Consider the following 27,285-nt stretch of genomic DNA (forward strand, 5'->3'; position numbering starts at 1 on the left):
TTCAGAGGAGGGGATGATATAGTGGATACTTGTTTGGGTATTGTGGAAACCAAGGCACCATACAACTATCCTCAATGTACAACTCTGAATACAATGGCACAGACACTTGATCTTCTTGACATTGGGTGCATTCTTCATCCAGATGGCAAAGATTCTCATGCCCATCAAGCTTCTAGAATAGGTTGTTTTTGTCTCTCAAAATATATTACATAGATGAATTTAATCAGATATGGGTAGACTGGATTCTCCAAACAAGGTCAAACACCGGGCTTCATTTAGAGTTAGGAGTAAACCCATCTGGAATACACAATTTTGCACCTTGGCACAAAACCGTGTTGCGCTGAGCAGGAGTGGGGTGGATTTAAAAATTGCTGACAGATTTAGAGTCAGGGATCGTGTGCATCCTAGCTCAACTGAACCTCAAAAGCAGCACACTTTGGTCTAAACGAAAAGTAAGTGGCTCTGATGGATTAGCACATCTTTGTACTGATACTCTCATTTACTGAGAGAGGTGTTCAGTAATATACTTCTGGTAGGGGCTACTTAGCCATTGAGTAGAATAGCGGACATAAGAGTTTTCCACAAGAAAGTTCCCCAGCTTATTTTCACTGATGACTGCTCTGTGGATATTTTTACTATATGAGTAGACCGTATCCAGGGTCTCGTTCCCCGCTGTGTATAAGCAATTACATCTGATAGGAGATCCATTCAAACACATCATTACACCGTTTTTATATTTCGATGAGCCTGATTGTTTTGGTCTTTGTGCATTTTTTATGTTTCTGTTTTAATAAACGGCATCATGCTTGATCTCTTTTTATTATGTATTTTTGCCATACACTAATAATGGAGGAATAAGGAGACTTGGCAGTGGTTATAATTCCCATGGAGACCATTTAGCACTCACAATGGATATTTGGTCTTGATTGGGAGAATACACTTGAAGAAAGTAAAGAGGATCATATGGCAGGAGATATCATCTGCTAGCACACACTTGTGTTCTGTGAGTATAACCAGAAAAGGGGCAGAAACTCAAGTTGGAATCTTCATTAACTTCTGAATAACTATTGGACAATTTTTTATGTGCTATTAATATTAGACTAATTATATTTGTGACCATCCTGTATAGTGTAAGCGCCAGCCCTACCCATTCTTTGTTTGAATGTTTCACATGGAAATATTTGCCTACCACAAAACTGGGGTTAACCTTAGGCTATCGACCTTAGCCAACAAGCTAAGTGTAGACACAGAATACCGGAGATGACTCCTCAGCGGATCCGCACTACTGGGCTTCGCTTTAGCCTATTCCCTGACTGCAGTACTGCTTATGTGGGGATGGCACACCAAGGCAAATATCTGAATAAAAATACTATGGTTTTATTTTAACAGTTACCCATAGGAGCTATATCACTTTTACTGAATATGGAATTAAACCCATTGCAATACTGAAAAATAACAAAGGGGAAAACAACATAATAAATCGCATATTCAACAACCCAATCTCTGGGTTTTGGGTCAGTCCCTGGGATTGACCCGAGATCCATTGGACTGTCTCCTAAATTGGGGACAGTCTGATGGATCTTGGTTCAATAGCTTGTTTACTTGGTTGCCTTTTTACACCCAAAATTTTTAGATTACATCTAATTTTCAACAGTGTATAATGTACCATAAACAGATTTATTAATGTATGCTCAACCTCTTCATTATATTAGAACGATGAAAACCCACAGGTCATATGTGTTATCAAAATCCCCCTATATTCCTAGTATAATTAATGTCAAAAAGAAAAATGTGTAAAATAGTAATGTTTTTCAATCCAAACATATTCACACTCATCCCTCTCAGATAGCTTTACAGACACAGAATATAAATGGGCCTTGGAATCTGAGCTTGGTACCACAGATCAATAGTTATTATATAGTTGGAACATATTTTGAAAGACAGAGGCATCAGAAATGTAGAGAGAACAACATTCTAATAAATACTGCATAGAGCTTATATTGTTTCTAATATCAACTATCAGCAAATACCTGTAGCCCCTGCACAGGTGGGTCCTCAGTGTACCTGGAGAGGTGGTAAATTTCACAGTACCTCCACCCGAGTAATGTTATCTCTATGGGGCTGCAGATCTTGGCAAGGTCTACCATGGATCGACTTGAGAAACCTCAGCTCAACTCACAATAAAGGACAGATTAATAGGGAAAAGCCACTTGGCACTTTTATTAAATGGCCTGGTAACTGGAAAGCCAGTATTTTAGTAAATAAAGAGTAAAGAAAGAGTGCTCTGTCCTTGGCAGAGATAAACTGGCATAGATAACTGTAACTATGAAATATAAATAGCATATAATAATACATGAATGCAATCTAAATACATACGATTAGCTGAACAATAACAATGATATAGCACAGTAATGACATTTGGTAATAATATTTAATAGAAGAATCAGTAACAACATTTAAGATATTGGTAGAATTAATAATGACAGTAATAACAATGGCATATAATTAGCATTGACAATGATAACCAACTTACTGGTAACATAGGAACCAACTTTTTAAATTGATTGGGGGTAGTACTCACATTACCCCCCTCCCTCAATTACTAAAAAATACTAGGCATAGACATGGCTAGTAGCAGCACAAATATTTGGCGTACTCAATTACCCACAGAACTGGTAGCAGTACCATATTAAATGTTTCACTCCTTACATATAGTCACTCACATTAAGGCATGGACTTTATGTGGGCAGTATTCACATTTAGATCTACAGGCACACATCCTCAACTGGCTGGATACTCTTTAAGGAGAGAAAGTGGCAGCATGTAGCTGTTGGGATTATAATGGTTATGATCAGCTATGGGCACCGCCACGCTTGTTGCCATTGCTAAGAGATGGCAAGTAGTGCCGCTTAGGTGCTGCTCTAACAGTTTTCAAGGCCAGTTGCTCGGTTGATTTTCCAGGTCTCCTAGCAATGAGCAAGTGCATATCCTCCAGACCTCCTCCTACTGGCTTTTAGCTTTTTTTAGGCTCTGTCTTCTATCCAGTTGTGCTGGAGATAGTTTGTTCTGAACCAGTGTGCTAAAACTGCGCTTTTCTTTGTGTACGTCTCTGTCGTGACCTGGATTGAGTATTGGATTCTCTTTCTCTCTCTCCTGCCCTTGATCTTGGCTTATTATTTGGCTGCACACCCATGACTTCAGCATGTTCACTGAATTTAGCTCTTGACCATTGCCAGACCCTGATCCCGGCCTGATCACTGGACTTCGCTCTTGACAGCTGACCATTTTTGATTATTGTGTCTGTACGATAACCATCAGAACTTCCTAAAACTACTATCTTCTTTTGGAAGGAGCTATTACATAGAATATTGTGCCTCTTACTTTGTCAATTGGATGTCTATAATCAGAGATAATTTATTTTTATGTCGTTCAGTCTCCCAGTTATCCTGTAGTCTTGGGGTTCCCCTGCTAGTTTCAGCAAAACCCACTTATTGATTGACCTGTGAAGATTGCATCATTGAAAATCTGGAAAAAGGCTTTGTTAGTGTTATGATTCCTAGTGAATTCAGGAAGCGGCAATAGCAGTAGAAAAACCAAGTCTCTTTATTTAGGCAAAATATGTCAAGAAGACTTGAGTTTGTGGAATATGCAGATTTCAGGTAGCAGAATAAACAGGTATATTCCAATACACAAATATGAACAGGTGTGATGAATGGCAGGAATAGTCCACAGAAGCAACAGGTTCCAAGCAATGACAAATACAGTTTAAATGCAGGAACAAGTATATTGAATATAAACAGGTGTGATGAATGGCAGGAATAGTCCACAGAAGCAGCAGGTTCCAAGCAATGACAAATACAGTTTAAATGGAGGGACAAGTAAATTGAGTTACCCAATTGCCAGGAGGCACGAGGCTCCAGACTAAGGAGGCAGGGGTCAGGATTCCAGATTGCCAGAGACACAAGGCAGTCCAGGGAAGCAGACAGACTATCTGAGTCCAGTGACCAGGCAGAGGTCAGGGCAACAAGAGTTCAAGCAGAATCCAGTAGCCAGGCAGAGGTCAGGGTCACAAGCAAACAAGTATAATCCAGTAATCAGGCAGAGGTCAGGGCAACAGGCAAACAAGCAGGGTCCGGTAATCAGGCAGAGGGTCACAACAGGAGATTAGACAGCAGCAAAGCAAAACTGGAAAAGGGATAAACAAGAGACAAGCAGCAGCCAGGTATAAACGATAAACTGCCCAGAGCACAGATTGAGGCAGGTATTAGAAGCTGTGAGACAGGTGCAGTTCTAATCAGGTAAGGAGATTAACTCCTACAAACATGGTGTAAAGTTCAGGGGCAGAACATCAAGTCAGCACTCAAGCAGTGGAGACCTTGGCTAGAATGGGACAAATATACTATCACAGTGCATACATATCATAAAAATATTTACACTGAAACCGCTAATAGATAAAATCCAAATCAAGCTCACTGGGCACTCTTTTTCTCCAGGTTCAACTTCACTATACCTTACAGGCTAGGCTCCAAGAATATCAGAGCGGATGCACTCTCCAGGAGTTTTTTGCAGCAACATCAGGAACATGCATCCCAAACCTCAAAATGTCTCTGTGCCAATATTGTAGCAGTTCAAAGTCAAGCTCCTGCTGAGGTACCACCTCATTATTTGTGCCCAAGAGGCTTAGGCAAGCAGTCCTCATGGAAGCACATGCCAGCAAAGAATTTCAGGTGTTCTCTGTATCTCCAAGACCATTAGTACCTCGTCTTGCTTTGTCTGGTGACCTTCTCTCAAAAAGGACACTAGGAATTTTGCCATGGCTTGTCAGATATACATACGTAAAAAGAGTGTTAGGGGTCAACCCATTGAACCTCTTATGTCAATGGATTTTATTTTGGACCTACCTCCATCCAAGAAGATTACCACTATTTGGGTGGTGGTGGTCCGGTTCAGTAAAATGCCACACTTCATCCCTCTCTTTGATCTTCTATCTGCCAAGGTCCTGGCTTTGTTGTTTATACAAAATATTTTTCCGATATTAGTGCAAGTTCCTGTTATTTCATTATCATCATCATTTATTTATATAGCGCCAACATATTCCCTAGCGCTTTACAATTGGGGACAAACATAGTAAACTAATAAACAAACTGGGTAAAACAGACAGGAGGTGAGAAGGCCCCTGCTCGCAAGCTTACAATCTATTTCATGTTTTAAATATTTTTATCTATTAAACTGAATATTGCCCAACATCTCGGTGTTAGCTATAATCTCGAAACTATGCAGATACTCAGCCTGTATTACAATGATGAGTCTGTCTTATCGAGGGTGCCTCAGCTAATGCATAAAGGAGTTATCTCTATATTTGGATCCAAGACAATCCTCTCCCCTCGTTCTTTGTGACAGAAGGTAGAATCATAGATTATATACCCAATTTACACCATCTGTGCTTGACTGAAATATGCCCTCAAAAGAGTATAGGCTAATAGTATGTCAGAGACTCCGGCAGGTCAGAGCTCAAACAAACCAACGCTGTAAGTTTTCTTACTAGCATTGAGAACTAACTGGACAGTTGCTGAGCAGTCAAAGCTCATATTAGTACCTTGCTGGTTGTTGTTGTGGGGACAGGAGGTTCTGATGGCTCTGTTAGGGTGAGATCTCATGAACTGCTTGTAGAATCTCCTTGTATATGATCCACACTTTTAGATGAGGAAAGTATGTTAAATAAAAATGAGTTTTAGATGGAGTTATCCTTTAAGGCTGTAGGTTTCAAGGGGCTACGGTTAATAATCCAATAATGAAAAAAAAAAAAGACAAAACCCTACAAGTGTGATTTATTTTGAACTCCAAGCTTTATTTAAATTGTCTTATTAGAGATATACCCACTTTAAAGACAAGACAAATTTACATTTTTCTTTACAAATAATGATACTTTTTTATTTCTTCTCTTGTAGTGCATTTTATATTTTTTTCGGGTGGAATGGAGAATGCTTTTCTAAAACCATACTAGTATACCTATGTGCATTAGAACAACGTAATTGAAAAATCTTCTAAAAGACAATAGTGACATGTAATAAATACAGGTGCTTACTATTATAAATCATATAAGCTACAAATGAGGCTAAAGTACGCAGTAATTAGGACAAAAAATTAAAGGTTACAAGAACAAAGGTAGTGGTCCTTAAGTGTTCCTTTGTTGGACTTTCAAATGTTGTTTTACTCTTCCCAGAATGCGCATTTTCAGGTGTATCCATTACCTGCAAAACTGGGCGCAGAAACGGTGAATTGAGTGTGCACATAAACTGTGCTAAGCACATAATTAGTTGCACTTGTAGACATAAAGAAACATTGTGGATCCATACTTTTGCGGTTTGTAAATGACCCTTATAAGGTGTAATCTAGGTTGAATTGTGAATGATATGTCCAATATAAACATAGAAGTCCTGGACAGAGAGAGCAACCTGATATACAGCCATGGCTAAAAGTTTTGAGAATGACACAAATATTATTTTTCATAAAGTCTGCTGCCTCGGTTTTATGATGGCAAATTGAAATTAATTACAATTCATCTGATCACTCTTCATGACATTCTGGAGTATATGCAAAGTCCCTCTTTGCCATGAGAATGAACTTTATTCCAAAAACAAAATTTGCACTGCATTTCAGCCCTGCCACAAAAGGACCAGCTGACATCAGGTCAGTGATTCTCTTGTTAAAAGAGGTGAGTGTTGACGAGGACAAGGCTGGAGATCACTCTGTCATGCTGATTTAGTTAGAATAACAGAAGCTTTAAAAAGGAGGGTGGTGCTTGAAATCATTGTTTTTCCTCTGTTAACCATTGTTACCTGCAAGGAAGTATATGCAGTCATCATTGCTTTGCACAAATAGTTTCACAAGCAAGGATATTCAAGAACTTCAAGAGGAGGTTCAGTAGTTGTGAAGAAGGCTTCAGGGTACACAAGAACATTCAGCAAGCGTCAGGACCGTCTCCTAAAGTTGATTCAGCTGTGGGATCAGGGCACCACTAGTGCAGTTTGCTCAGGAATGGCAGCACGTAGTTGAGAGTGCATCTGCACGCACAGTGAGGCAAAGACTTTTCAAGGATGGCCTGGTGTCATGAAGGCCAGCATAGAAGCCACTTCTCTCCAGGAAAAACATCAGGGACAGACTGATATTCTACAAAAGGTACAGGGATTTGACTGCTGAGGACTAGGGTAAAGTCATTTTCTCAGATAAATCCCCCTTCAGATTGTTTAGGGCATCTGGAAAAATGCTTGTCCGGAGAAGGAAAGGTGAGTGCTACCATCAGTCCTGTGTCATGCCAAAAGTAAAGGATACCGAGACCATTCATGTGTGGGGTTGCTTCTCAGCCTAGGGAGTGGGCTCACTCACAATTTTGCCTAAGGACACAGCCATGAATAAAGAATGCTACCAAAACATCCTCCAAGAGCAACTTCTCCCAACCATCCAAGAACTGTTTGGTGATGAACAATGCCTTTTCGAGCATGATGGAGCACCTTGCCATAAGGAAAAAATGCTAACTAATAGGCTCGGGGATCAAAACATTGAAATTTTGGGTCCATGGCCAGGAAACTCCCCAGACCTTATTCCCATTGAGAACTTGTGGTCAATCCTCAAGAGGCGGGTGGACAAACAAAAACCCACAAATTCTGACAAACTCCAGCATTGATTAGACAAGAATGGGTGGCCATCTGTATGTGGCCCAGAAGTTGATTAACAGCATGCCAGGGCGAATTTCAGCGGTCTTCAAAAAGAAGTATTGACTCTTTGCATAAACTTAATGTAATTGTCAATAAAAGCCTTTGACACTTATGAAATGCTTGTTTTACTTCAGTATACCATAGCAACATCTGACAAAAAGGTATAAGAACACTGAAGCATCAAACTTTGTGAAAACCAATACTTGTGTAATTCTCAAAACTTTTGGCCATGACTGTAGTTCTCCTCCACACACTCTAGATGTCAGCATGGCTGGAGATGTTCTGATAATGTAATGCTGAATCCCTAGACTTACCATTGCAAGTGTATGGACAAAATTTCATAAACATCCATTCAGATAAAGAGGTTAATGTGTAACAAGCTGTGCGTCAATATATAAAGCATGAATTCTCTGATGTTCATTAAAATCCAAATTATTACTGAAGAATTCCCCACATTTAGAACATTCGTGTCGTTTCTCTCCTATGTGAAGTCGCTGATGTGCAGTAAGATTTGTTTTCCGCCTAAAACATTTCCCACATTCGGTACATGAAAAAGGTTTCTCTCCTGTATGCATTCTCTGATGTGAAACTAAGGTTGATTTCATGGTAAAACATTTCCCACACACAGAACATGAAAATGGCTTCTCGCCTGTGTGAATTCTCTGATGCAAAACCAAATATGATTTTATTCCAAAGGATTTACCACATTCAGAACATGCAAATTCTTTTTCTCCTGTATGAATTTTCTGATGTTTAATGAGGTTTGCTTTCTGTGCAAAACATTTCCCACATTCCGAGCATAAAAATGGTTTCTCTCCAGTGTGAACCTTCTGGTGTTTGAGAAGATGTGCCTTACCAACAAAACTTTTTCTGCATTCAGAACATGAATATGGTTTTTCCCCTGTGTGACTTCTCTCGTGTAAAACTAAGCTACTTTTCTCTGTAAAACATTTCCCACACACAGGGCATGAAAATGGTTTTTCTCCTGTGTGAATTTTCTTATGTTTGAGAAGATTTGCTTTACTAACAAAACTTTTCTCGCATTCAGAACATGAATAGGGTTTCTCTCCAGCATGAATTCTCTTATGGTAGAGAAGACTTGCTTTAGTAAGAAAACATTTCCCGCATTCTGAACATGAAAATTGTTTTTCTCCTGTGTGAATTCTCTGATGTATAAGAACACTTGCTTTACGAACAAAACATTTTCCACAGTCAGGACATGAAAATGGCTTTTCTCCTGTGTGACTCCTCTGATGCACAACAAAATCTGTTTTCAATCTAAAACATTTCCCACATTCAGGGCATGAAAATGGTTTCTCTCCTGTATGAATTTTCTGATGTATATCCAAATTTGATTTTTGTCTAAAACTTATTCCACATTTAGGGCATGAATGTGGTTTCTCTTCTGTGTGAACTTTCCTATGTTTGTAAAGATATTGTTTACGTGTAAAACATTTCCCACATTCAGAACATGAAAATAGTTTATCATCTGTGTGGACTTGCTCATGTGCAATAAGTTGTGCATTACTACTAAAAGATTTTCCACATTCAGAACATATGAACTGTTTTCCATCAGTGGAAATTTCTTGATATGATTCAGGATCAGACAATGTATCTGTACTAAAGAATTCTGGATTGACAGTAGGAGTAATGCTAGTGGCAGCTTTAAACTTATTTTGACTATCATTTTCTTCAAGGGCTGGAGAAAGAAAGAAATAACACAAAGTCAGTGAGGTCCCACATAACATGTTACATACATAAACATATTTCACAGTATCTACTTCTGGGTACAACTAAGGGACATTGAAAAATAACAAGACATACTACATTCAATCGTCACTGCCATCTGTGAGAGCCAACACTATTTTTTATTTCAAATAGACCTTATACTGGCACCTGTAAAACCCCTGAACATAACTGATGATTACAGACATAAAATATAGTTGACATACCAGATAGATTCAGGATATTCGCATGGAAAAATTCCTCCACAGTATCAGTCCACAATGTGACGAATTTCGTCACATTGTGGACTGATACGGTGGAGGAATTTTTCCATGCGAATATCCTGAATCTATCTGGTATGAGTATACACATTACCATTTTGGGATATTCTTGATGTTATGTTTTACATGTACAGGTCTCTGTTTGGAGATAATGTACTTTTATTAAAAGGTGTTTTATGATAATGCACCAGATTGGTTTTTATTTCTTTTTATCTGGCACATCATGTTACCACTTTGTGGAGGAATTTGAAAGCGATACACAGGAAGGATCATTTGAGATGCCTTATTAAAGCCAACATCTTGTAAGCATATACCTTTGGGGGAGATGGTGTAAAAAGTCACAAGAATTACGGTGGTATTCCTTCGTTTCTTCACGAGGTTGAAGAATATACTCTTTTTCCGGGAACTTTGTGGACTTTTACATGTTCATTTTAGACAATCTGCACTATAATTTCTCCATTTGTTTTATATTTCCATGAGTCTGATTCTCAGACTATAGGAACTCCAATTGAGGAAAGAGATAAGGGTCATCTATCCAGTGAAGGGAGTATAGGAGCTCCTATCTCCTGTGAGATGTGAAAAGGTGCGCACCAAGTGTATGTTAACTATATTTTATGTCTGTAATCATCAGTTATGTTCAGGGGACAGTACAACCCCTCTTGTAAGACCATAAGTAACCTTACTAAATGAAAAGAAGTGACAGGATACCATATCCTCTCGCACCAGAAAATATATTTTCTACAGACTCTGTTATCATTTCTGTCCGAAATCGGTTTCCTTAGCCCTAAGCATGGTCTGCACCATACGATCACACAAACCCTTTGATCTTAGGATCTCATGTCCTGAAGTAGAAGAGATCCACCTTGTGGTTCAACTGTGACGGCATTATGTCGATGTCCGATTGACCCCCACCTGTCTACAATCAGCGAAAGACCTCCAGAGACCATTCGCTGGTGGAAAGAGTCTATCTGCTCAGAGAGGGGAATTCAATTGGCCACATTACTGGTAAAAGTAACGTGGCCTGCGCATTATTGTCGTTATTACGGTAATAATGCGCTTAATTACCGTTATTACGGTAATTTTAACCTGGCTTTCTGCTCGCAGCTCTCTGAGCTGCGAGCAGAAAGCCAGGTTAAAATTACCGTAATAACGGTAATGGCTTTAATGCCCAAATTTTCACCCCTGGGCTAAAAAAATGTCATGATGTCCTTGATGTTTAATTCAGCCCCACCAAAAGATCCTGCACGTCTCCTGCTTGACCAGAGGACTCTTGGTACCGCCCTTGTGTTTGACGTACACCACAGCCTGCAGCATTGTCCATCTGCATCTTCTCCGCCCTGAGCCCTCAGCAGATGCTTTGCTCTGACCAGAGCTCGGAACATCGCTGGGAGTTCCAACATTAATTAGAAGCTTGGATCCCTCCAATGTCCAAAGACCCTGAAAGCTAAGTGAAGAGTTAGAGTCCCCGAACCCAGCAAGCTGGTGTCAGTACAAGCAGTCTAAGACATTACTGGCCTCTCTCCAACACTCAGCCGTCTGCTGATTGCTGGCCTTCCCAATTAGAATCCTTAACAGAACCCAGCTCGGCTCAGGCTACAGATGACATAACACCTCTCTTAGGTATTAACACTACCCTCCAGCACTGATGACACATGTAGGGCATTACCAACCAGCATTATCAACCAGCCACTATAAGAACCTGCTCAGGTCACTCCTCAATGCCCGAGTATCAATTGTATGCAATATCGATAGTCCCGCTCCAGGACTATATTAAGATTTATAGTTGCTATTAGTGTTTCTTCAACTATTGAGTCCAGTCTCCCCCACAGCAGTATACCTATACCCAAATTTTCATCTGCTGTGTTTTTGGAAGAGTCCTCATACCAGCTAAGTACTCTTCTGCTTTCATGGAAGGAACCAATTACAATGGGCCGCGACCTGGGTCCTCACTGAGCAAAGTCCATATCCTCTTGCGTGGATCTCTGTTGAAGTCCGGGGGGGGGTCTTAGACTCCACGGCAGTGTATTTGTTGTGCCAATCCCTCCTGCTATTTACGGTCATCTGTACTCCACTACACTTGCTGTCTGTCTTTGTTGTATAGGGTCACTGCGATATACTATTGTATATTGTTGTATCAATTTGTTTACTGCCTTAACCGGCGGTAATCTTATTCCCGATGCTGTAAACCCCGACAAGACTCACTGCCAAGTGAAGTGAATAACATTGATTATCTCCTTCCAATGGCACCTGTCAAGGGGTGGAATATATTAGGCAGCAAGTAAACAGTCAGTTCTTGAAGCTGATGTGTTGAAAGCACAAACATGGCGTTAAGCTCTGAGCGACTTTATCAAGGGTCAAATTGTGATGGCTAGAAGAAAAACAACAGGTTTTGTGGGGTGTTCCCAGTATGTAGTGGTCAGTACCTACCAAAAGTGGTTCTACAAAGTACAACTAGTGAACCAGCGACAGGGTTAAAGGAGACCAGGGGGTAAATCAATGTCCGGATTCTTCAACTCCGGCGAGATCGGCGTCTTCAGCGCTTAAATTTAAAGCGGCGCTGCCTTGTAAAGGGAAACTTCCCCTTACAAGGCAGCGCCGCTTTAAATTTAAGCGCTGAAGACGCCGATCTCGCCGGAGTTGAAGAATCCGGACATTGATACATTTACCCCCAAGGCTCATTTATGCGCGAGGAAAGCGAAGGCTAGCTTGTCTGGTCCAATCCCACAGAAACTGGTGAAAAAGTTAATGCTGGCTATGATAGAAAGGTTGCAGAACACACAGTGCATCCCAGCTTCTTGCTTATATGGCTGCGTAGCTGCAGACTAGTCAAAATGCCCATGCTGACCCCTGTCCACTGCCAAAAGCGCATACAATGGGCAGGTGAGCGCCAGAACTGGACCATGGAGCAATGGAAAAAAGTGGCCTGGTCTGATGTGATTAATCACGTATTCTTTAACATCATGTGGAGGCCGAGCGCGTGTGTGTCGTTTTCCTGGGGAAGAGATGGCACCAGGATGCACTAATGGAAGAAGGCAAACTGGCAGAGGCAATGTGATGCTCTGGGCAATGTTCTGCAGGGAAACCTTTGCATTCATGTTGATGTTACTTTGACATATACCACCTGCCTTAAACATTGATACAGACCAAGAACATCCCTTCATGTTAACAGTAGTCCCTGATGACAGTGGTCTTTTTCAGCAGAATAATGTGGCCTCCCACACAGCAAAACTTGTTTAGGAATGGTTTGAAGAACATGACAAAGAGTTCAAGGTGATGTCATGGACTTCAAATTTCCCAGATCTCAATCCGATCGAGCATCTGTGGGATGTGCTGGAAAAACAAGCCAAAGCCATAGAGGCCCCACCTAGCACCTTACAGTTCTTAAATGTGCTGCTGCTAACGTCTTGGTGACAAGTTACACCTTCAGAAGTCTTGTGGAGTCCATGCCTTGATTGGTCAGAGCTGTTTTGTTGGCACCAGGGGGACCTACACAATATTAGGCAGGTGGTTTTAATGTTGTGCCTGAACAATGTAGCATCCACTGTGATTCATAGAAAGAACAGCAAAACACAGAGATCCAGATGAATCCCACAGCGGACCCTAGATATGGAGGTCCACCTACAACTAGCAGGATTCCATTCAGGGTGTCAGCGGATGACCAACATACTTTTTTTTATTTACGGACATGTTATTAGTTTATACCAAATATCATACAAAAATGAAAGCATCCACACATTTAGTGGCCATTACTCACCTGTGCTGATATCTGTAGGGATTTCCTCCTCCTTAATCTTTATGCAATTCTCTTCTTCTTCCTTAGCTGCTTGGTCAAAATCAACGACGACAATATTCAGATTTTCTTCCTAAATAAATCACGCGCAAAAATAAAGTCACTGTAATCCTAATATTGCCTTATAAGAACTTAACTTATTGGTAAATCCAATTTTACTTATGCAATGAGATGGGTACCAGGAATTATTAATAAAGGTCACACTCTTGTTAAGAAGAATGTTGGTGGCACTTCCCCGTTGTGTTCTTAAATATTGGCATTGTTAGATATTAATGTAATGGACTGTTTAATTATGTATTTCTACTCTGAAAAAGTGATGGCCATCCTGAGGAACTTTGGCATGTTTAAGTAGTACATGAAACTATTTCTCTGAGTTGATAAGCGCTGACTGCAGCTACTCTCAACATTGATATATTGTACTTTAGAGGTCAGCGACCATAAACTAGAAATGCCAGTCAGTCCAGAACTCCAACCGACCTGAAAATAGTTAATTCTAGGAGGAGATCTCTACTCAGAATTATCATCTAAGATTAAGCCACTTTGTTCAAAAAGGCCAACGGCTATAGTAAAGCACCCTTACCTGCAGACCATCTTCCATAGGTAATAAGCACAGTAGTATTCATCCAGTTTTGGAGTTTTTCTGGACACAGGTAGTGAGACAAAAAGAGACCAGGCATTGTGGTCATAACTTATTAAAGGATGGAGAAGTTGGGTGTGGAAATTGGCCAAATAGCTTGCATGATAGAAAGTATTTAATTAGTATTTTGGCTCTCTGATGCATTAAAAAGGAGTATTCTCCTTCATCAGGACAATGTTCACAAACCCCTTAGTTCATTAAATGATGGTTCTGGACATATGGTGAATTTGGGTGAAGCCTGGGAAATCAAATAATAAGCTCGCGGCTTGCTCTTTAGCATAGTTCTCAGTCTTTGTATAGTGCTAACACTAGTCTGGCCCCCTTGCAACCTGACGTTTTCAGTCACTATGAAACATGAGTTTGTTTGCCCATTGCCCCTTTTGGATTAGAGTTCCCTTCAATAAACACTGCAGACTACAAATTTGCATTGTGGAGTATAAATCCTATACGTCATTCGCTTGACTATAACCTGACCTAAAGGTCTAAATCCAAAACACTCTAAAAGAATATTCTTTTGAACTGCTGCAATGAGAATATCATTTTAGTTCCTTTTTGATACGTGAAAACAAATCCGAGTACTTCACCAGATCTGGAGAAAATAGGAGGTTTTTATAGTTGCTCTCTGCAAACCAGATAACTTCCTTCTTTTTAAGGTACTATTTTGTTCAATCAGAAAATGTTATCTAAAGAAATAACATGTATTCTGCAAAGTGTCAGAAAAAATGGCAGTATAATGCAGAGTACAAAAAAGAATAATCCTAACGATAAGATCTTTTAGAGACCACCCAAAGAGTAGAACACAGTATTTCTGTTTGAAGTCTTTTCATTATTTAATATGAATGTACCTTTTCGTTACTTTGGATAAGGAAGGTTTCCTAACCTCCACATGCCAGGAAGTTCAGCATATCCCACAAGTAAATGCCAGTGCAATGTGTGTGGTTGCTTAATATAACAATCAAGCAGAGATAGCATGACCTCATCATTACTAATGTCACAGTCTCCATCATTACAAACATATAGAAACATGAAATCCTCTCCCAGACTATAGACATAGAAAATAACACCGTTATGGAGAAGAAATATTCACTATTTGCTGCGGATACCTTAATGCATTTGTCCAGTTTGATCTCTTCCTCTGTACATTCCTGTGAATAGAGAGGGCTGGCATATCGTTCTGGTGTATTTCTGTTACTGGATCCATCTGTAGGAAACACAGGGACTGAATGTTTAATTATGACACAATGGTACTATTCAACACATAAAAACATTGTATATAAAAATGTACATGCAAGGAGCCACACACATACACATATAAACTCGAAGGCATATAGGTCTCTTAATGCAATCGATGACGGGACATTTTGTGCACTAACTGATATATGTAATCAAAGCATATTAAATAAGATTGTACCCTTACCGTTAATTCCTTTTCTCTGAGGCAGGTAGGGTAAAAGAAAGAATTCTCCTTTCATTTATAGAGATTAAGCAGCACCTATTCTTCCTTAGTTTATCCGTAGTCATGCCATGAGAAAATTAAGGGGAACCAGCTGCAAAAAACACAGGGCTCAGCATTCCTAAGCAGGATAATTTGTGTCCCGTGGCACGCTTCCGAATCAGCAGTATGTGAAAAATTATATTTTCTTCTTAAGATAGTTCCACTTCCTAAAGCCACAAAGAACAGAAGGGATACCTAAAAGGAGACCAGTGCTTTGAGGGATTTCCTGCTGACGCCATCGTGCAGAAATGTTAAAATTAGTAAAACTTTGAAAGTGCGTCGCCTAAATACAAGAACGCGCCCTTGTAGACCTGTTCTGCTAAAGCCCAAGAGAAAACTACTGTGCAAGCGAAATGCGACTCAATCCTCGGACCGAGATAGACTGTAATGCACAACCGTAATTTATATACCATATAAACATGTGGTCTTAATCCAGGAGGAAATATGAAGTGCAAAATGATTGCATGGCTCTTCATGGATGGAATCGGCGTTATGAAGGTCTGGAATTTTCATTCACAGCTATACTGTGAACCACATCCACAGAGCGACAGGTAATCTATTTCCCATTTCAAAATTACAGACAGAAGGAAGGTAATACCAGCTCCTGGTTTATATGGACATTGTTCATAAATCAGAATGTCCAAAGAACTGCTACATATTCTTAGAAGACAAGAAAGGGGAGATTGAAAATACTCTCACCTAATATCAACGGCCTTAATTTCCCCAATTCCCCTATGAAGCGTGCTATGGCCATACAATATTTTCACTGTCAAGACCCTGATGTAATAATGTTGCAGGAAACTCATTTTAAAACCCCTCAGCTGGGGAGCGGCCAGGGCAAAGTGCTGGAGGTAGAAGTGGGAAGAGGTAATCAATGAAGTAGTGACCTGGCAGTAGAGACGAGGTTGGATATGTAGGGGAGGTGGGCTTGGATTACCCTCATGCTTTCTACTCTACTGTGAAGGCTAAGCGTAGAGGCACAGCCATCTTACTCCACCATAAAGACCACTAACTGTTGATACTACAATACAAGACAAACATGGCAAATTTATCATACATACGGGCACCCTTAATGAAACGGCTGTTACGCTTTCCTCTGTCTATGCTCCCAATTTGCAGCACATTTGTTTTACCCTCTTCTGAGGTATCAACCCTGTTACAAATCTTTGTATCACCATCCCTTGCAGACTACCATCCCTTGTAGGCCTTGGCCCACCCATTTATCCAACCATACGCAACCCAGGTTGATATAAAACTTGGCTGGAGAGCAAAGCAATGGTAACAGAAACGCTTTTAGTAATCTGTTTAGTCCTAACAGCATGATCCATCTTAAAAAAGGGATAGGGCTTCTTGTGTCACATTCAATCACAGTAGAAGGGATTCCCCCGCATGTCCTGAGTTATCTGAGAAAGAGAAACAATGGATTGCACCAGAGTCTTACCCACTTGGGCTTAGGAACGGGCTGAGCAGTTACGGTCTTGAGCACCAGGAGTATAGTGGCTCTGGTTGTCTAGCAGAAAGATTAGTCTGACACCTGTAGCAGAGGTAACTCTGTAGAGCCAGTGTAGCCTCCTGTCAGTTTAGGCACTGCATAGTGAGAACTGGACATTTTAAGATTATATAGGAGTGGTCCATGTGCAACTGTGTACCCCAAGCATGAAATCGACAAGCAGCTCTTGAATACTCCCTTCAACCAAATGAAAAGCTGTACATAGGTGAAAAGGGGTGACTAAATACAGGACAAGTGTATTCCCTCTTCATTCGTAGCAGCCATTAAAATGGGTAGGTTCCCTTTCCAGTTTAGGCAGAGACAGGTTAAAAAACACATCCTGGATTGTATTTAAAGTGGCTCCCCCTCTTCCCCTATGTCTTTTACTGCCACTAGAATAGGTAGGACAGGTAGTGTTTTGCTATCTTCTGTACTGTACCTTCTCTTGGGACCTGAAAACGCACCATTCTATGCTGAAAGCCGAAGACTGCCCTGGCTACCACCTGGGGCACATTTGGTGTAGCAGTTTTCAATTTGGCGATGTTATCAGACCTTGGTGATCTGTGCATACAAGGCTCTGCGTCATAGGTCACAGGGTGCCAAGAGGGAGACCAGGCTAGTAAGAGGTTCGGAAATGCTCTAAGCGTTCCTGCCAAGAAGACAATATGGCACAAAAATAAGCCTACTACATCCAGTCAGTCCTTTTGGGCTTTTAGTCCTTGACAGTAGTCATTAGTAGGGCACAGAATCGCACCAGTATGCAGAGATATGGGCTACAATGCCACAGATCACCTCCTCCATGATTCTGTGCTCCCATGTGCAAACAGTTGAAGGCTGTCCTCTTGCTAAGCTCCACATGTAAGCACACTCTTGTCCAGAACAAATCTAAGAAGCTTTCCCAAGAGAAGAAGCCATAATTCCAGCCCTTTTCTTTCATTTGTCAGTTGTTCAAGAAGCTCTGCCTTCTTTGGCACTCCCTTGTCCAAGTTACTGAAAAGACCAGGAACAGTAGACGGGCATGGATCTGTCATACTAACTAACCTTGATGGCCAGACCATCTAGCCTCACAGATGAAGTCCAGGATAGATGTGGGGATGAAGGAAAAATGTGGTGGAGATAGACAGCAGAAGGGGACAACCACAGTTCCCTCATTAAATGTTCCAGATCTTTGTGCCAACTAACCGAAGAATCAATCAAAGACTAAACACAAGGGGCTAGATTTACTAAGCTGCGGGTTTGAAAAAGTGGGGATGTTGCCTATAGCAACCAATCAGATTCTAGCTGTCATTTTGTAGAAGGTACTAAATAAATGAAAGCTAGAATCTGATTGGTTGCTATAGGCAACATCCCCACTTTTTTAAACCCGCAGCTTAGTAAATCTAGCCCAAGGGCTCAATCTTCAAAATGATCACAGGATTTACACTCAATTCACCATTTATCACTCACCTGTGCTTACATCTTCAGGAACTACCTCCTCGTTACTCTGATCATCCTTCTCTATGGTCTCTTCTCCATTCTCAATCTGTGATAGCATCTTATCACTTAAAAATTCATCCTAAATGTTATACAATATAATAAAGAGGTCTGATTTATTTATGAACACAACTGTACAGTATACATATGTTTAAGTACGAACAATTTCATCTACCTGGTAAACCTGTGGGATATTGTGATCCTCCTCTGTACAATACTGTGAATAATGAGGACTGGGACATCTCTCTGGTGTATTTCTCTTACTCAATCCATCTGTATGAGGGACACACAGATACTGGGTACATTATTCATAGAGGACTAATCGGAGGATGTAGTGACCTACACATATATCTGATTAGACTCTTCATCACTAAAACTTAGTTCCTAAACTCTATTTTTCTGTTTGATCATGTTACATAGATTTTATGGAAAATACATATCGGACTTATTTTTCTAATAGTAAAACAATTTTAACTTATTGATGGTAAAAGATTATATTGAGAGAAAGTAATTTACCTGGTAAAACGTGTGGTTGATGCTTCTCCATCATGACATCCTTGTACAGATCCTTGTGTCCCTCTAAATACTCCCACTCCTCCATGGAGAAATAGACAGTGACATCCTGACACCTTATAGGAACCTGACACACACAATGATACAGTCATCACCCAGACACATCCCCTGGTGTTACTGTATAATGCCCCATTCCCAGCAGTCACCTCTCCAGTCAGCAGCTGAATGATCTTGTTGGTGAGTTCTAGAATCCTCTGGTCATTGTTTTTCTCATGTATCAGTGAGTGAGGTGGAGGTTCCATGATGGGGCTCACAAGATCACTACACTTAGTGCTGGGTCTCACACGTTCTCTACACTTCTCCTCCACTGTTGTGTATTTCTAAATATAAGAGGACTTATTGAAAACATCATTGAGAAACCATGTTTTCTGCAAAATGTCAGCCTAGTTGTAATGTCGAGTTATTATGAGACTTATGCTCCACATATAAAAATAGCTCATTCACACCTTTTGTGGGCTATAAACACATAAAACATCTTACACAATATCTCAAATAGCAAAATATCCAACTCCTCAATAGTGTCATTTATCTTTGGACATTACTTTAAAGAGCAACTCTATAATACATATTAAGAGATGGGTATTACTTAGCTGAATATTATACGTAAAATAACCTGAATGTATAAACGTGACTGACTGTGTCCATCAAGCTCTATTTCACTCTGCATCAGGTTGCTATGTTAGGAGTAAGGGTAAGGTGCTTCCCTAACTAAAGAGGCAGAGAGTGACTGGCAGTTTGGCAGACTTGCACTGCAGAAATACACTGTATGGATTAACTTATTCATACATAGGGACAGGACAAATGACCGGAGATTCAGCATCAACTTTTTGACCTCTATCAGATCTCATCAGTACACTGTCCAAAGGATGTAGGATGAGCTGCGGCTGTATGTAATGGAGTAGGAAAATAATACTGTACTTCTCAACAGTGTTACAGTAGAATGTCAGGTAAACATTAGGTAATGCATTTTACCTTCATGACTCATGTGAAAATTTCACATTTGGGGTTTAATGTTTCATATTAATTCTCAGCAGGCCCCAGTTGTTGTGAATGAGATAGTAGTAATGCCAATGTGATATTCTCAGAATCCCTCACCTCTCCAGTCAGCAGGTATAGGATCTCCAGGGTGAGATTTAATATCCTCTCAGTCATATGACTCCTGTCCTTGTCCATCATGAAGACTCCGAGAATGGGCTCTGGTCGTAGAAGGAGGGGCTGACCTTGAGTTGACCTTTTGCAGATACAGATATAATACATTGAGTAATGTGTTGAACTACAGTAAATGTAGTAGATATGAAAGTAGGGAAGAGTCTAGGAACAGTGAGAGAGATGGGTGACTAAATTTTTTTCTAAATATGTATCATGCTCTCCTATGGTTGAATAAACAACTACTGATGTGTATTTATGTAACGCTCATCAATAAATTAATAATGTATTCCATAACAGATTTGTCTGTATTGTTGGAAACAAAGATGAAACAGTTCACTTATTTAAATGCTACTAACTAAAAAAAAACACAAATATTAAACAATGTTTTCCAGCATTTTGCCCAGTCTCTGCAGAATGCATGTGTATTATTTGTCAGTTTCTGGTCAATATTTATCACTTTTTCTATTAAAACTTCTGTAAAGTGAGGATTACCAGATCAAGGACTACTAGATGTAAGCTCCTATGCCTGGGAGAATATTTGGAAGAAATCAAGATACTGGGGCCACTCTGAAGTGAGGATTACCAGAGTAAGTAATTTTAATTCACTGTAGAAAAGTTACATGTTTCCAGTTACTGAAAGAATGCTGTATTCTGGAGGCAGCTGTAAAAGAAAGTGCCTGTCATAATCCCACCCAATGATGTGCTTTATAGTTGTATGCATAATACGGTCTGTGACAGGTGAGGGATCTCTAGAATAAATATGAGATCTAAACACTTTAGGAGAACTAACTATATAAAAGGGTAAAATCTAAAAGAGCATCTATTCTATTTCTAATGAAAACCAATTCCAACCATCTATTAAATAAGACACGTTATGGAGATTTGTATTATCATTATGTGACACCACTTGTCTAATATGTGGAGTGGATTCTTGTTCTTCTAATTGATGTTGACTGATTAATAAATGTATGTTATGCTTCTGAGGGCAATCATTGTTGTAGTTTCTACATTATACGTGTTAAATAAATGTGTGCATTATTATTTTGCCTGGTTAGTGCTGCCCTTAATCAGTAAGCAGGTATGGACAGGTAAACATGTCTCTTGTCAGGAGACCTTTACTCTTCATCTGTAAAAGTATTTTCTTGGTAGATAATTTTGTCATAAAAGAAAAAAAATAAAATCTGTGAAGAATGGTAGATGATGATGTTGATGTAGAGACATAATATCAGCACTTACCGGAAACAGCTTCTCGCCCCCCTTTTCCTTTTAGTTAGACCCCTTCACCGAAAGGACCTTCTGACGTCACCAGGTCATGTGACAGCTGTAGTCACGTGGTACACAGAGGAGGCTGCTGCAGTGTCCCTGTGTATCTATGACAGTGATGTGACATCGCCGGGTCATGTGACAGCTGTAGTCACGTGGTACACAGGGAGGCTGCAGTGTCCCTGTGTATCTATGACAGTAATAGTGACATCACCGGGTCATGTGACAGCTGTAGTCACGTGGTACACAGAGGAGGCTGCAGTGTCCCTGTGTATCTATGACAGTGATGGTGATATCACCAGGTCATGTGACAGCTGTAGTCACGTGGTACACAGAGGAGGCTGCAGTGTCCCTGTGTATCTATGACAGTGATGGGGAATCAGACAGAGCAGTGATCTAGATACAAACATTGTAATATTTATACTGACTGCAGATGGAGGAATTGTCTACTCTGTCAGGTTTATTCAGTGTGATCTGCTGTACAGGCATTAATCCCAGAGAAGAGTCTTACACACAGGACACATTGTAGTGTATCAGCTGGTTACATGGCAGCAAATTGTATATTATAACAGTGTGACTGAGTATTCCCCGAGCTGCAGTGTATGTGCTGTGTGTTTTAGTGTTTATGATAAATGAGATATATTTAATAATGGACAGTGATTGATCCTAATTGCGCTTTGGCTTTGATGTAGTTCTCTTATGAATCCTATAGCGGGTCCTGTCACAGCAATGGAGGGTGGCAAATTTACTTCACAACAATACAATAAAGTTTAGGGGGAAGTAATGAGAAAATTAACAAGTGCTTTCTGAGAGCTTTGAGGGTTTTTTGCAAAACGGTCATATGTGAGTACTGCTTATTTTTCATGCCGACCAGATAGTATACATAGGTCTTGTATAATTCTCTGTGGTAACAGAACTTTTATATTTCTTTACTTGACAGGTAACATGACAGCTAAAGACCAAAAGCAAAAAAATATGTATTGTGGAAAACTAACTGATATGAGGTAAACTCACATTGTAACAATGTATGAATGGAGGGTTCAAATGTAAAGGGTGTTAAAGTCAATACATACATTGCAGGTAATGATAGGTAACATTAGATATCCACAGAAAGAAGGTCTGCCAGGCTTAGGACAAATGTAAATTACTTTGGTAACAGTCATGGTGGTTTGTAACAGGGAAACTCATTACAGGAAAGAAGTAAGAAAATCTTGTTCTGTTAGCACTTAATGCATAATGCAGTATCCTCCATTGTATTACATTCCATCCAAGGGGATGCAGACATATATTACATAACAAAGATTTACCACCCACAGCCCTAATGAGCTCTCTGTGGTGACATTTTAAGAGTCTGCAAACATAGATGTGACCTTTCCATGAAAACCTTTCACCATCCTGGTCAAAAATAATGGAGATCCTTCTATTCATTAAACGGAAAACACCACTTATTAAAGATTGCAAATGTAACTGCTGTCTGTAAGCATTTGCTATATAAACGCTCTAGTATAGTATACATAGCACTAATGTCCCTGCAACTCCTGCCATCTTTCAGAGGACGTCCACTATGAGTCCTTATATGGCTGGTCCCTCCGCTACATCATCTTGTCAACATAATACAGTCGAGAAAGTAATTTGCGCCACTCAGTTCAACCCTGATGACATCAAGTTAGTGATATGGGGGAGAGAGATCATATACAAAGTACTTACTACATCTGATAATGGCTGGAGAGGAAAGTGCTACATACACTTTGCTAGAGGATCTATTTAGCACATGTAATAAAAAAAAATAAACAAAGCAAAACAATTTAGTCTTTCATTTTATTCAGTGTTTATATATATATATATATATATATATATATATATATACTGTTTATTAAGAGCACAACAAATAGCTGAAACAGTAAGAAGGATGTAGCCACTATGCACAAAAGTAGATACTAGCAACGCTTAAGGTTATGAAAACAAAATAAGTAACAAAAACTATAAAGATAAAATAGAGACTACAAACTACAGTGAGGGCTAGAGATGCCAACTTTTTTTTTTATGAGGTACGATAATAACGGGGGAGGGGTAAAGAATGGTTAAGGGGACCAGTAACATATCTTAGTAAAACATGGAGGTAGGATAATAACTGGGGATAAAGAATGGTTAGGGGGATCAGTAACATATCTTAGTAAAACATGGAGGTAGGATAATAACGGGGAGGTAAAGAATGGTTAGGGGGATCAGTAACATATCTTAGTAAAACATGGAGGTAGGATAATAACGGGGAGGTAAAGATTGGTTAGGGGGATCAGTAACGTATCTTAATAAAACATGGAGGTAGGATAATAACTGTGGATAAAGATTGATTAGGGGGATCAGTAACGTATCTCAGTAAAACATGGGGGTTTGCTTCTGTGTATTCTGCAGCCACTGCAGAAAAGTTTGTTTACACCAATAAATTCAACAATATTTATTTTGAAAATTCTTGGCTAGGACACAAGCGGTATTTGAATGGCACAGATTTTCAGCTAGTAAACTGTCGTGTTCCATAAGTGCCCCTTTCCCTGGTACATAAAAGCATTTTGCACTTAATAAGGCACGCTGAAAGTGCTCGTGTGTGTTTGGACCGGCATTCTCCAAAGTAATGTGCACCCGTCTCGCTCCTCTTCAGTCCATGTTCAATGCTTCGGTAAGACTAATCTTCCTCTCTCGCTGGTCTACATCTGCCTTCCCTCTCTGTCAAGCACTGCACTGGCTACCCCTCCTACTTCGTCAAAGTTGCCTTTAATGTCAAGTTCCTGGTCATGCGTTCCACAGCCCAGTTCTGCGTTCCATCCCGGTTCCGGCTTTTTGCGTTTGATCACACAGCCGGCACTGGAGAACCGGGGACACCATTGGGACTCACAGGCCGACAGTAAAGTGATGAACATAACAAGAGAAATGGGACACGAAACCCGGCAGTAACACGTCGCAACCCGATTTCTGTTACATGGAATAATAATGGTAAAGAAGCCGCTGTTGGCTTGAGTACAATCTCAGACGACCATCTCACGGTATTGTGTCTTGGCAGTATGGCGGGAAAATGTGCATGGATCACAAATGGAGCTGGACTTTGGGGTAAATAGAGGTCTCCGTGTCATAGAACAGTCCCAAAATTGGCCCCCACGTTCTCTAGCATTGACAGGGCTAGGAAAAGATGAAGTTAGTTCATGGGTTGCCACGGATGATAGTGGATAGGGGACAGCCACACGGAGAAGAGCTAAAGTGCACCATGCTAGATGCCACGCCTGCCGGAAGTCTAGGAACCAACTTTTTAAATTAATTGCGGGTACACACGTTAACACCCCTCCCCCAATTACTAAAAAATACTATGCATAGACATAGCTAGTAGTAGCACAAGTATTGGGCGTGCTCAGGCACCCACAGAGCTTGTGTTTATGGCTTGGAGCAGTACCAGGTTAAATGTCTCAATCCTTGGATATAGTCACTCACATTAAGGCCACTGAATGTATATGAGTTTTTTTTTAAAAAAAACCTCAAAGCAGCCCTGTCCCAGTTACCCATACTAGGTGTCCCGGACTTCACCAAACCGTTTATGGTCCAAACCAATGCCTCCATGGACTGAAAGCAGCCAAGTGGGGGACAAAGGAAACCAACAACTTGCGTTCATTAAACTATTGTATAAGAATGTAGTCTATGCCACCATAGAGAAAAGATATTTAGCTATGGTATGTTCCCTCAAGAAATCAAAACTACATCTTTATAATAATAATAAAGATATACATAATTCTCCTAAGAAGGTATTGAGACACTCTATCATTCCACCCTTTAATAACTAAATATATATAAAAGAATGTGAGACACAGCAGTTTTAAATTCATGTTTATTTTTCACTTTGCCATTAAAAATAAAGAGTTTTTAAATAAGAATTTTATTTGTTGTTCAAAATAAGTTACATTTTAACTTAGAACATTGATCTTCATGTTGAACACACCCATAATTTAAAGGAGAACGTGTTGTGCACCAATTTAGATGTTCCTTTTTTCTTTCTTCTTTCATTGTCATATTAATTTTTGCTGTACTGCATATCGATGCCGAGAACCCCGACAAGACTTACCCCGACCTGAGGATTCCGAAGGGCTGCTTCCCGACCATCATCGATGACGACTCCTCTTCACACAGACTTCCGCTTGATGACGTCATTGACCATGCTGATGCGATTATCGCTGTTAAGGGGGTAATGTAAGTATGCAGCCATGTACAATGTATAAGCCTTTGTAAACTACATTGTACATGGCTGCATACTTACATTACCCCCTTAACAGCGATAATCTCGTCGGCATGGTCAATGACGTCATCAAGCGGAGCCACCTTCATACTTCATCGGCTGAAGTCGGTGTGAAGAGGAGTCGTCACCTGTGATGGTCGGGAAGCAGCCCTTTGGAATCCTGATGTCGGAGTAAGTCTTGTCGGGGTAGTCAGCATCGATATGCCGACTACCACTAGGTTGCACCGTTTAGATCAGGCCTGTCCAACCTGCGGCCCTCCAGGTGTTGTGAAACTTCAAGCCCCAGCATGCTTTGCTAGTAGACAACCTGTTGATCGCTGGAAGGGCATGCTGGGACTTGTAGTTTCACAACATCTGGGGACAGGCCTGGTTTAGATCCAACCCTGTAGAATGGATATAATATCTAGAGACAGTAAATAATCCTGAAACAATATATTAAAAGGGTGAACAGTCCATTTACTGTTACTAGTGCAACAAACTTTTCTATATAAAACTTCCTACACTAATCAGGTTATTGCATAATCGTAATTTTCCCAGGGAGTGACAGGCATTGTGACTTTGTGATATTGGTATAGGAATCATTGCAATCATAGGAGATGCTGAGACATGGGATTTATGTTCCTATCTAGCAGGTCTACAAACATGGGCATCCTTCCACTACTAGTGGCATGGCATTTGGTGGCTGTAGTGCCAAAGCAGTATTTAAGGTATCTGGATTAAGCTTGCCTAAAGTGGGGAGATTCCATGAAACGTTACCTGTCAAGAGGCACTGAAATGAGACCATATCAAAAGGCATTTTTCCCTGAGTACACAAGTTCCCAGTTCTCTGAGGATACAAAGACCTACTCAACAGCAGTGACAAGATTCAGTATCCTTCTGTTGCTCCCAATATTTTTTGGAGATCCTGTTATTTCATGTTTTAAATATTTCTATTAAATTGAATATTGCCCAACATCTCTGTGTGAACTACAAGTCCAAAACTATGCAGATGCTCAGCCCTTACTGTGTATGGGTCTTAGCAAGGGTGCCGCTCAGCTAATGCTTAAAGGGGCTACCTCTCTATTTGTACCCGAGACAGCCCTCTCCCCTCCAAAAGGTAGAAGGCATACCCTATTTACACTATTCATGCTTGACTGAAAGCTGTCCTCAAAAGAGTATATTCTAATTGTATTTTTTATTATTATTATTACCATTTATTTATATAGCGCCACTAATTCCACACACACACACATACACTATGGTCAATTTATTAGCAGCCAATTAACCTACCAGTATGTTTTTTGAAGTGTGGGAGGAAACCGGAGCACCCGGAGGAAACCCACGCAAACACTGGGAGAACATACAAACGCCACACAGATAAGGCCATGGTCAGGAATTGAACTCATGACCCCAGTGCTGTAAGGCAGAAGTGCTAACCACTAA

General features: G+C 40.3%; 1 protein-coding gene across 1 annotated transcript in view; it reads right to left on the reverse strand.

Annotated features, from left to right (window-relative positions):
- Positions 1–6,021: 6,021 nt before the first annotated feature.
- LOC142095441 (uncharacterized) overlaps positions 6,022–27,285 on the reverse strand; it is a 51,406-nt gene continuing 30,142 nt past the window's right edge. The window contains 7 exon segments of the mRNA XM_075178387.1: positions 6,022–9,414; positions 13,476–13,584; positions 15,252–15,349; positions 18,579–18,687; positions 18,781–18,878; positions 19,122–19,257; positions 24,344–24,449. Of these exon segments, the coding sequence (XP_075034488.1) occupies positions 8,081–9,414; positions 13,476–13,584; positions 15,252–15,349; positions 18,579–18,687; positions 18,781–18,878; positions 19,122–19,257; positions 24,344–24,449 (1,990 nt within the window). The 3' untranslated portion in view covers positions 6,022–8,080.

This window comes from Mixophyes fleayi, chromosome 6 (assembly GCF_038048845.1).
Source record: "Mixophyes fleayi isolate aMixFle1 chromosome 6, aMixFle1.hap1, whole genome shotgun sequence".
Taxonomy (NCBI): domain Eukaryota; kingdom Metazoa; phylum Chordata; class Amphibia; order Anura; family Limnodynastidae; genus Mixophyes; species Mixophyes fleayi.